The 12,874-nt window shown below is 26.0% G+C and overlaps 1 protein-coding gene across 2 annotated transcripts; it reads left to right on the top strand.

Annotated features, from left to right (window-relative positions):
- Positions 1 to 1,042: 1,042 nt before the first annotated feature.
- Positions 1,043 to 7,568, top strand: LOC126898490 (uncharacterized). Of its 2 annotated transcripts, none has more exons than XM_050672554.1 (8): positions 1,043 to 1,437; positions 3,239 to 3,317; positions 3,388 to 4,819; positions 4,880 to 5,073; positions 5,319 to 5,529; positions 5,640 to 5,954; positions 6,054 to 6,116; positions 7,415 to 7,568. In XM_050672554.1, the coding sequence occupies exons 2-8, from the start codon at positions 3,282 to 3,284 to the stop codon at positions 7,483 to 7,485; spliced, it is 2,322 nt and encodes a 773-aa protein (XP_050528511.1). In that variant the 5' UTR covers positions 1,043 to 1,437; positions 3,239 to 3,281; the 3' UTR covers positions 7,486 to 7,568. The 2 variants fall into 2 exon arrangements, with proteins under 2 accessions (XP_050528511.1, XP_050528512.1); XM_050672555.1 differs by lacking the exon at positions 1,043 to 1,437 and adding an exon at positions 1,483 to 1,678.
- The last annotated feature ends 5,306 nt before the right edge of the window (positions 7,569 to 12,874 follow it).

Here is a 12,874-nt window from a genome sequence, read left to right as displayed (position 1 = left end):
ACAAATGTCTTACTTTTCTCCAATAATATTTTTGTGTATAAAATATAGGCCATGGACCATTTACAGCTATAAGTTTAGTTAAATATTGAAACAAAATTTAATAAAATTATAATATTCCCGATAAATTCCCGGTATAAGGAATGTTCCGGAAATTTTCTCAAGGGATTTTCCCATCATAAAATTCCTGGGAATTTGCACATCACTATTCAGAACTATAGTACTGAAATACTAGTAAGTTTTATATTTCTAATATTTAAGCAGGTATTTAATTTAGAAAAAATTTTATCATTGCTTTTAAAGAATAAATTTTTATTATTATTGTACGTATTATTCATTAAAAATAATTTTCGTTATCTTTAAAGCATAAGTTAAATATGTATTTATAGAAAATAAAAATAAATTCTAAATATTCTTGATTAAATATTAAAAGAATCATTAGAGTTCGGATAATTTTTAATTTTAATTAATTTTTGATTAAAATATTTTAATGTAATTTATATAATGAGTTTCATATGAAATTTCTTCAAAAGTTATGGAATTTTGACGGAGCAGTTAGCTTTCTTTAAAATAATTGAGGAAATCGGTAATACACCTATTCCTTGGTATTTTATTCTTTGATAGTTTCACAGTATTCAATGATTTCTCAATGTTCAATAATTTGGAAGTTTAAATGAGCAAATGGGTAATTACTTATTTACAGCAGTCATCAAAAAATAAAAAATTTATTTTCTACAAAGTAGCAGTTAATTTTACATAAATATTTGGCTCAAAATGGTACTTCTATTTTGAATATTTATGTATTAATGATGATAAAACATATTTGGTATTATGTTTTAAAACGGCATCGTTACTGTCACGAATTTTTTCTTAATCATCATGTTATTAATATGCGCAAGATGGTCATCAATAATCGCGTAGGTTGTCGTTACGTCAGTCGCCATCTGATGGCCAAAATATAAAAAATAGATAAATTCTTCGATGTCTTTACATACAATGAACCTACCATGATAGGAAGAGAGCGCGGCATGCATTCCATGGCCGACCCCTTCACCCGCCATATCATTATTAAGCTTGTTGAATAATGTTCGCCGTAGGTCGTGTTCTGGCCTCTGTTTTATTTGTTCGACTTGTAATGTTTGGATGTTATTTGTGACTTATTTATTTTTTTATTCTTTTATCACAATAACAAAAACAATAATAAACTAGTGATAACATCAATTCTTTGTGTTGGTCCTCCATACCACATTTTGACAATAAACTCAGTTTTCATTTTTCTTCATTGAACTTTTAAAACTTAATAATATAATACCGACTGGACATGTGTAGTTATCGTGGACAGCTACTTCCATTACGACATGTTTTAGATGGAATGATTCCTTCCGCAATGCTCCAGAGCTCATAGCGGTTCTTAACAGCGGCCGCGCGTTGGAATACAGAGTGAGTTATTGATTATTTTCATTTCAGTTGTTTTCCATTTTTTCTCCCCACGCATCTCAACACCTCCCCGTTGACGCTACTCACATGGTTCTTGTGTTTGTACAATGTGTTAATAACAGTAGCTGGTCGTTCGTTTAAAAATTGGTAACTTCTAAAATATATATGTTTATCACCTCAATCAAAACAAAAAATGTGTGATATCTAGTGTTTTTATCGTTTTCTAACAATTATATTAGAAATTGTGAGTACAAGAATTTTTTCAAACACTATATCTGAATTTATTATTATTGCATTAATTAAGTTTAATATTTATACTTAAACTATTAAAATTCCTCTAAAACTACCAGATACCAATATTTTAGAAAACATTTTAAATTGCATTAAGAATACAATTTTTGTAATAATAGTCTACTGTGTTTTTAAAATATAGTAATACTTATAAAAGTTTTTAGCTCCTTTATTCACTGTTAATTGATCTCAATTTTAAATGCTACAAATATTTAATTACATATAGAAGTTTCTTTCTTATACTTTTTATACATGTACATAAATTTTATGATCACATAAAAACAGCCTTAATGTAATCTTGATTTTTGTGACATTACTGACTTCAGTATACAAAAACATTTAAATGTTTTTTGCCTCGAAATTATTAGATTAGTGTCCTTGTTACTATAATAATCTTCAATTACCTAATATTATTTATTTTTATTGTGTTTGTTAAAATTATAAATCTATTATTAGTAGAAGAAATTGATATTATTTTCACACAGTAAACATATACATTTCTTTTTAAGTTTGACAATTTTAGTTATTATTGCCACCTAAAAGACATTCTATGGAATAACAATAGATTTATATATATATTGATTTTTATGTTGCTAGATTAGTTTTTAATACAAATAAATAAATTTTTTGGATGTATTTTAAAGTCAAGTTAAACAAAAACATTTTTTTTAACACTTAAAGTTAAAGCTTTTAAATAAGGTTTTTGCTTGACTTCCATGATCTTAATGTGTGAAAGATTATATAATATCCATTTTAGGCCTAAGTATTAATTATGAGTTCTCCATCACAGCACTAATAATAGAAAGACATGCGCGTAATGACGACATTTAACAATTACTAAAAGTTCAAGAATAATTTATTAATATTTAAAAGCCATTAGAGAAATTATTTTTGATTTAATGAAAGAATTCTTTATAAATATTGTAGTTTCATGTACGGTATTTGTTGATTAAAAATATATATTTCAAGATTTGTCCAATTACTGTGAAATTATTAATAGCTCTCTATGAAGTATATTAAACATTTAATTTTTTTTTAAATACAAGTGTATTATAAAATTATAATAATATACCACATTTTCCTAAAATTAAGTTAAATTTATCATTTATTATTTTCAAAATATAAATTTTTCAATGTATCATTGAAGATTCATTTTTAATAAATTTTCACCTTGGTTGATATTTAAGACTAATTTTTGTTACTATTGTACCTAGATGATATTTAATTATATCATTCAGTTTAAATTAAAAACAATTGACCCCATTTATGCATATTCTTAGATAATTTACCTCTTGTTTAAATACACTCGAGTGTTAATTTATGTATAAATTCATGTACATACAATTAATTTATTTTGAAAGTTAGTTATAGTTTTGAAATGTGTTTCTTAAATCTTAAAAAAAAATTAACTATTTGTATTATTTCCTATTAAATTATAATTATGGTGGCAAAATGTAGAATTATTTATTTTAGTATATTATTGAATTTAGATTTGTTTATTATTGTGTTATAGATTAAGAAATGATTCATCTAATAACCATATAAAAAGTACAATTATGTTTCCCAATTCAGTTACATTATCATCAACATTAGTAAGTAGTTATTTTATTTCTATTAAACCTATTATAATCTCTTATCTTATTTATTTTAAATAATTAATAGCCTAGGATTAATAAGGAAAATAAGGAATATGATGATAATTTGGCTAACATCTCAAAATCGTTGGATTTCCATAATAATCATAAAAGTTGGCCTCTAGTACAAGTAGTAGAATGTGTAACAATAAAAGCTGTATCAAACATTCCACCGCCTGTCAAAGAAATGGAAACTGATGTAGTAGATGGAATGTCTTTACCAAATAAGATTGATTTTAAAGAAAATTTTCAATCAAATTGTATAGATGAAAACATCTTAGAATGTTCATCAAGTAATAATGTATTAAAAATTGTTTTACCTCTAGTCAATGATAATGAACCATTAAATAGTCCATTAGATACTTACAAACAAAATATATTAATTTGTCAAAACGACTGCAAATCAAGCATTAAATCTGTGCAATACTCTCAAAATCACTGTAATGAAAAATCAGTGAATGTAGTTGATAATGTAAATAATAATGATAGTAGTAATTTTAATAATATAAAATATTCTATATTAGATGAAGCTGAAATAAATAGATTTAGCTCAACATTTGAAGACATAAAAACTTTACTTAAAGAAGGTTTAGTTGATGGTTTAGATGAAATGCCACCTGACTTCCAACCACCAAATCCTCCAAAATTATATAGAGTATCATCGTTACCTAGTATTCTAAGTCATGATAGTACAAAAAATCAACATCCATACTTAACAATGTATGCTACTAAAAACGAATTATTAATAAATAAGCTAAACAAAAGTTCTATTGAAAAACAAGATATGTCTATACAAGTATCAACCGAATTATTTAAAATAGATAATGTTGAAAAAGTTCTTGTAGATACTAGTTGTCAAACAGAAGACATTTTTATAAATATTGAAGTAAATACTGATTTATCAACTGAACAAATTGATAAAGAAGAAATTTTTCCTATTAAAGATGAAATTAGCTTAGAATCAGCTAAAGTTGAAGAAATTCATATTGTAAAAGAGATAGATAAAAATAATGCCTTTTTACTTAAAGAAAGTCAAGAACACAATTTATTACTTAAAGAAATTGAAGAAAATAATAAATTATTAAAAGAAGTTGAAGAAAACAATTTATTATACGAAAAATATTTAAACAATATTAATTTGATTGACAACAATGTAAATAAAGAAGTACTGCCACAAATATCGGAAGAAATTAATGTTGTATCAAAACAAGATAATCAGAATAATATATTAAGTATTAATGAACAAAATCATGGTAAAATAGAAGATAATGTTTCTTATAAAAACCTCAATACACTTGAAAAAGAACTGGAACTTCAATCAATTGAAGAAAGTTGTACAAACTATGTAAATGCTAATATTTTAGAAGAATTTGTTAATGAACAATTAAATCTTAATAATATTAATGGAGATTTAGATTTTTTATTTGGACCATTGCCACCATCCCCTGTTGAAGAATCTGGTAAATTTTTTTTTCTTACTTTTATAGTTATTTGTAACTAAAATATTTTCTTACTTACAGTTCCAAAATTACCCAAAATAAAAAGTATGGACGTAGTTCTATTAGAAAGAAAAACAGAAGTTGAAACAACAACAGTTCCATTTGCTATGAATTTTCATAAGAACGAATCTAGTAATTCAATAATAAAATCTCGATCAATCGATGCTGAATTTTCCCAAAATTTCCAACATCATCAAAAAATTGGAACTCGATCGGTTAGTAAATCAATGTAGTTAGTAAATAAATATGACATTTATTATACCTAAAAGTAATAAAACTAATCCATATCTAACTAGTAATAATAATTATTTATTTAGTAATCCTAATATTGTAATTCTGAACAATAATTTATTTAAGTTTATTGAAGTTGATAGTTAAATGAGTTATTAGTATAATAAATCATTATTAAGATTCATTTCAGTATAATATTACTTGAAAATAAAATAAATAAAAATTCCAGGTACAAACTGAAAGAAGGACTTATCCATCGGAATTACCTATAACTGATGAATATCCTAGACCATTGCCATTTAGAATTGGAATTCATCCCAGTACAATTGAGAAACTGTCGGATATTTCAAATTCATTACCTGATACACCACTTCTTGGAAGATGTGATTTTCCTCGTCAGTATTCAGCAACAAACACTAAAACCATGTCTCAAATGAGCAGTAAGAATTTTTGGAAATCTTGTATTATGTATATGTAATTTACAATATATGAACAACCCATTTTATGAATATATAGTTTTTGATATACTGATTAAACATACTTTAAATAGATAGTTTAAGTATTAACATGAGAGGTGCTGGGCATGGATCAAGTATTGGATTGAGTCATGCAATGGTTGGTGCAGAGTTACTACACATGAATGGCCCTGGTAGGGGTTGGTACCCTCGGCAACGGCAATTTCGTCCTGTTTCAGTTGAACAACTTGACAAATTGGCAGCTAGTAAAAGTCCTGTAGGAAATTCACATTGGAGTGGTGGAGATAGGCACAAGCCAGTTACATTACCTCCAAATCTTTCTCCTAAGTTTTTCAATCGATCTCCAAGGGAGGCTTTACGGCGTGTAACTAGTCTATTAATTCGAAAAGGTAATAATTATGGAATAATAAACTACTGAAAGTTAAATGTAATATAACTATTTAAAAATTACTAGGAATATTAATATATTAATAAAAAAACTTTTATAGGTAATACCAATAAAAATAGCAAAACAAAAACTGTATTTGCGTCTTCTGTGATTGGCCCTCATGGTAAGATGTGATTATATTAATTATTAATATATTATTTCAATAACTAATTAGAGTAATGTTCTGGGGGTATACATAAACATTTTTTACTTTCCCTACTAAACGAAAAAAAAATCTTATCTTTATCATTTAGTTATTTTTGGTTCAAACTATCTAACTAACCCTTACTCACCTTTCTGCCACTATATTATTTAACTTTGTATTTATATAAAATTTTTGTTGAAAAATATTAACACATCATATAACTGGGATAGTTTGTGTTTCTATCCCGAGCCAGTTATATTTACTTAAAATTTTAATTTAATTTATTTATATTGATGGTATAGCACACAAAAGAGGTGAGAGCACTCGGTAGAATTTGTTCAAAAGTTTCCTTTAAAAACTATTAGTTACCAATAGTTAATGTTTAAACTCTTAAAATACTATAAATTAGTAGAATTTTAAAATTAAATAGTTATTTTTATATTGGATGGCATTTATTCTATGACATCTTTCAAAATCTTATCTACCTCTTTTTTGCATTAGAACATTGATATAGTTTCAATTAGTATTTCTGAGACTATATATATCTGACAAGGGGAAGTCACAGTGATGGGGTCACCTATTTTCATAAAATTTATATAAATCTAATTTATATTGAATACAAAATAAGAGGTATTTTAAATTTTTTGCCAATTCCAGCTATTAATTCGAAAAAATTGACTTTGAAAATTTTTAACTAGCTTAAATAGGGTCATTTTTCTTATCATTTTGAATCCCCCCTGTGGGCAGGTAAAGGGTCAAATGTATAAAAAAAAATATATCAAATAATAGATTAAAGACATTATGCATCTATAAAAAAAATTATATTGATATAATCATTATTGATAAAGTTATGGCAGTTTTAAGAAAAAAAAATTGAAAAAATTTGGAAAATATACAATTTTTAATAGAAAATAGTCGATTTGTAATTTTTTTGGACATTTCCTCCATTTATGGGGAATGAGGGAAATTTTTTCAATTTTTTAGAGTAATGTCTTAGACTAGATTTTATTTGTGATCTTTTGACGTATCGTTAAAAGAAATTGGTTCAGTAAGAGCTGAGAAAAAGCGGTAACAGACACAAAAAAATAAATAAAAAAAAACATCATAGTAAAATTAATACCTACCTTCTCAACTTCACATCAAAGCTAAAAAATACAACAAAATATTAATTGTTTTGAAATTTTATGAGTTGTTAATAAGATTTGTTAAACTCTTGTTATAATATAATTGAATAAATTAATAGTAAATAATGTAATATTAACTTTTCTGTTTTCTAGGAGACATAAGTGAAGAATGTGATACTAGTCAACCAAAGCGTGGATTTTTTAAAAGTTTATGGAGAAAATAAGACTACTTAAGTTTTGCAATCAAATTTCACAGCAATTTAAATGTAATTTGTTACTCTGTCATTAAACTTATGTTTACCTTTTATCTTATTAATAATTTTTTCTGAGTTACTATTAACAATTTTGATTTATTTTAAATCATCAATTTTCTATGATAGTCTAGAATGTTTGCCAAATTAATTTAAGTAAATTTTAGTTTGATATGTATTATTAATTAAACTTTTATTGTGAGAATCTATATTTTCAAATTTATCAAACATTTGATAATAATTTTATTTTTTATTTTATGAGTTTTTAATGCATCAAATTATTATCATTTAAAATACGTAGCAACCAATAAATTTAAATTATTAAATTTGTTTTTATTATTATTATGAAAATAATAATACTAATAGCTAGAATAGTTATTAAAGTACTATTTTATTTGGTTGTATATATCATTTGTATTATAAAAATGAATCAAATAGCATAACATATCCAAAATAAGTGTTAATTTACCAAATTTCAAAAAAAAGTATTGATATTGAAGTACAATTGGTTTTGTTTATTTGTCATGTCAATAGTAATATCAACCAATGGTCAATTAGTAAGACTAAATTAATAATGTTAAAAGGGCTAAACCCATCTCCATTGACCACCCTTTCATTAAAATTTCCGTAATACAGCATTGATTATATTAATTAATAATTTTATTTTATTATGCTTATTATCTGAGTTAAATTAGGAACTGCAAGTGGTATTTTTATAGAAATAAAATCATTATCTATAGTTAAATACTAAATCATATTTTCTTATTTTTTTAACTCATTATCATTAAGATGTGATCAAGATTTCGAACATTGATACAACATCACATTGACATATGTCACAACACAAAAAAATATTGAATTTTTAAAAATATCCCGTGTAGAGAAAGACCAAAAAAGACATGGAAGGATACTATTGAATGCGATTTGAGGACAGCTGATGTGGGAGATCGTGTCAAGTGGAAGTTTAGGATAAGGGTGGCCGACCCCAAGTAGTTGGGATTAAGGCGAGGAAGAAGAAGATGCTTATTATCTCAGTTATACAAAAAAACTTAATTTTAATTTTTAATGTATAACCAAATAATTTAATAGCTAAATAGAATAAGTGAGTTGTGTATGATAAGCATCATAGCAAAATTAATACCTTCTCAGGTTCGCATCGAATGTAAAACTAACCATCAATGACTTCATTAACAAGTTAATTAGGATTTTAACCTCACTTTCCTCGAACTGTATTTTGTTAATAAGATCAAGTAGGTAAGCGTTTAGGTTAATATAACTCACTATGATGCTTACTATTAATAGATGATATATATAAATAACTTGTTTAATTTCTATGATAAACATAGGAACAATTTGAATTGGATAAAGGGCTTATCCCTTTTAAAATTAAAAAAAACTACATACATAACTATACAGAGTGTTCAGTAAGTCAGGAAACTCATTGTTTGTAACAACGAGAACAATAGAAACCCGTTTTTTATAAAATTAGATGTTACATATAATAAAATCCTTCAAAAATGTTGTTGAAATTGCGCCTATGATGATAATACATGAACTGGTACTTCATCACACTATTGACTCAATAAATAACAGTAGTTGGGTAAAAAGCGGGACATTTGTTTACTTTACAGAAAAGTACCGCACATAAATATTCCCCAACTAATAATCTACTTTGTAGTTTATTGAATGCAATTATACAAAAATGGCGTTCTTTAAATAAGAAATCATTTTAAAGAAGAAGACAGCAAAAAATCCAGCGGGTCTATTTTTAAACCGTCCGTTCACGAACGAATATGTTCAGATTTTATTTTATATAGGTTTATATGACGAACGTCGTTCATGAATACGTTCGGAACGTATGAAATATTGAACGGGCAGGTTATTTATAACAATAGAAAGGTTTGACCCTTATACTTACCTTTTAGGTAAAATATTTAACTAAAATATAATTTTAAATTAACATCATAATTAATTATTTTAATTTATTAAACAGATCAAATATTCGTAAAAGTAGGTATACTCGGAAGAAATAGGGGAGCTAAATTTTGGCTTAGGGACATAAAAATACATGTATTTAAAAAAACTAGGCTCCGCCCCAGACACCAGACCCTACGAGCCTAATGCGCCTTCAGTGTGTTAGCCTCTTCGGACCGTCGTCATAAGTAGGCCATTGATTCCGGTAGGAGTACCAGACAACGACGGGCACGATAAGTGTTTTGCAGAAAAAATATTAAATCAGAATCAGTGTAACAAAAATATATTAAAAATGTAATTATTAAAATCAGGAAAATTCAAAAAGAGAATATAGTGAAATTTATTGGGTATAAGGTTGACGTTTGTTAATGAGGTATTCTAAATAGGCGTATTCAGAAATTATTTTAGGAGGGTATTTAATATATTTTTACTTTGTTAAACATGCTATAGAATTTTTTGCTAAAAATCAAAGTAATGATAAATAAAAAGGACATTAGGTCCTTATATCTTAGAAGTTGCCTCAAAAAATATTGATAGCGCTGGTTCGAAGGGGACCCATAGCCCTCTTAAATACACCCCTGGTATACACAAAAATGCATTGAAAAATACATGTTTAAAAAAAAAAAAATTGAAAATACTCGATGGGGTGGTAAAATGCATTTGTTCCGATTGGATTCCAATTTAAACGATAAACTGATAGTCATACATCATAAATGAGAAAAATAAGATTATTAATAATGTACTGTTCTGGTAATGAATGTGCAAACTTATGTAATTATAACAATTTTGAAATTTATATATAACATTCCTTAATAATATATAAAATATAGTGATATGCGAAAAATAGTGTCCTAATAAAAATATGTATTACACAAATTAAGGTTCAGAATAAACGTATGCACAGAAATGAGTCAATGTCCATATTAATACCATGTACGTGAATTAAAAAAAAAAAAAGCTCATAAAATGATGAAAATAGAATGGATTGAATCGATTTTTTATCATATCTCAGGAAATTCAATGGCCGGATCTGGTGAAAATTTAAACCTTAAGTCGTAAAACGATGGCGTCAGTGACCATTTTTCTCGAAAACTGTCAAAATTTTAAAACGCTCACTGGCGAACGGCAAAAATTTTCCGACCTTCGCCAATAATTTTCCCGGAGTCTGGTGACCAAGCACTTTCGTTGAAAAAAAACATTTTAAAATCCGTGCACGCTAAGTAATTTTTTCAGAAAAGCATTTTTTTCCTTGTTCTATTATATAATAAGATATTTTTATAATTATGTTGTTATGCAAAATATAAAATAATTTAAAAATATGTTTGAAACCTACAAACAAATATTTTTAGTTAAATAATATACATATCTATATATAACATACAATTTCTAAACAATTTCAACCACTAGTTAATTATTAAATTTTATTAATAAAAATTGTTAGGTATGTATGGTTATTATATTTAAAAGAATTAGTTTTTATTTTTTATATTGTAAAATATTAAATTTATACTTGAGATCATGGGCCTCTCGCACAAAATCCGTGGTCTAATACAACGTACCTCTTTGAAGAATTATACATTTAATAATTAACGCAAATTATATTTTTAATACCAACAGAATATATATATATATATATATATATATATATATTATATACGTATAACAATATATATTTCTTTATTTTATGCAATAAATGAATATTTATTACATGTAAAACATCTATTTATTAAATATAGAATGCATTTAAAGACGCATTCTTTAAATTCATAAAATAAGATTAAAAATCAAATTGTATGAATTTAAAATTCAACAAATTTATTTATATTATTATAATAAATTGAAACCAATTGTGAAAGGTAAACGTTTATCGAACAGTAAAATTTTGACCGTAACCTCATAGAACAATAGCTCCGTTTGATAAATGTTTACGTTTATCAAACGGACGAATCAAAAATAGGCCTTCAGAAAGAGGAAAATTCCTTTGACGAAATCCAGAGCACGCTACTGAAAGCAATAATAGCTTTGTAAAAAATTTAGATAAGATTACAGTTTTTTGTGTAATTTTTGTTGGAAACTAAAAATGTTCTATCCGCTGCTTTCCAATAGTTTTCAAAAGCTTCTACTTGTCTTTTAAGAGAATAATATTGAATTATTATACTCTCTTAGTTTGGACGTAATGTCCATAAGTACCTGTAGTTATGCGTGACACTAAATACTTACATAACACTGTATGAGATGCTATGTGCGAAACCCATTTGTGTGGGCTTAATAAACCTACGTTTATGTTCAAAATTACACCTGTTCTTTATCTCCGGTTGATGTTATTATTCGGGTTTGGCCTACAGTAGTGTAGGTATCAGATAGAAATCACGATTATTAAAAAAATTTTGTTACTCTTTTCAATATGACCGTAGGTATAGAATTAGTCTTTCAGTACGAATTGGAATCAAGGATAGGCGCGAGTATTTGGATACGGTTTTAGGGACACCGGATAAGATTTTTTAATGGCAACAGATCCATAAACAGCACATTATGCCTACACCTCGCGTCCGTTAACTACTTTCTTCTTTTTTCTATTTTTGTCCTATGCCTAATATGTATGTATATACTTAGTGATTCTATAGCATAATATGGTTAGTGTGATGCGTGTTTGTCAGATTTATAAAATATTAGACAAGTATAAGACAAACCTATTCAAATAAGTATTATTATTAAATTTTTTTGTTAACATGAATTTTAATGTTTTACAAGAATAGGGACAATTAGTATTTTCAATTAGCATTTTGCAGTATGCTTCATAATGAAAACCATTTATCATTAGAATTTTTAGGGAGTCTTCTAATGCAATGTGTTAAGAATATTAAAACTTTTATACAAAATAATAAATACTATCTGTCCAAAGAAAATAGTCACATATTACTGTTAGTATATTTTAAATAATAATATACGTACATAATTAGTTACAGTTAATAGGAAGTATGAATTGAAAACATGGATTTTCTTCAACAATTTATTTTTATTGCAAAATTTAAACGTCAAATTCATTATATGTACTTTACACTTTATGTATATATCATCATTAAAAAATATTGTCTCTCTGTTGAAATGAAAACAGTTTATTTAAATAATATCAAATCATAAAAGAGTATTATAGAGAAATCATATTTTCAATCAAGAGTATAACAATTCGGATATTAACACTTTTTTAGTGAATGAGTTTGATATTAGCAAGATTTTCTGTATGAAGCGTTAAAAATAACCTCGGATTCTTTTTTTAAATTTGCACTTCCGAAATGTTAGCTATTTAACTTGCAACAAGCTATTGTTAATGTTAAACTCGTTGAAGTTTAATATGATGTTCAATATCTATGTAAAAATTTGTATCGAG

This window comes from Daktulosphaira vitifoliae, unplaced genomic scaffold (assembly GCF_025091365.1).
Source record: "Daktulosphaira vitifoliae isolate Bord-2020 unplaced genomic scaffold, ASM2509136v1 Scaffold_2, whole genome shotgun sequence".
Taxonomy (NCBI): Eukaryota; Metazoa; Arthropoda; class Insecta; order Hemiptera; family Phylloxeridae; genus Daktulosphaira; species Daktulosphaira vitifoliae.
Note: the sequence above shows the minus strand (reverse complement) of the source record. Positions and strands in the feature narration are given on the sequence as shown.

What these genes read in the sequence shown, in the direction of transcription:
- LOC126898490 (XM_050672554.1), top strand. Translation starts at nt 3,282, where the DNA reads ATGTTTCCCAATTCAGTTACATTATCATCAACATTA. An exon ending in AAAAAATTGGAACTCGATCG is followed by an intron (nt 5,074 to 5,318) that starts GTTAGTAAATCA and finishes TAAAAATTCCAG; the next exon opens with GTACAAACTGAAAGAAGGAC. An exon ending in TAGTCTATTAATTCGAAAAG is followed by an intron (nt 5,955 to 6,053) that starts GTAATAATTATG and finishes AAACTTTTATAG; the next exon opens with GTAATACCAATAAAAATAGC.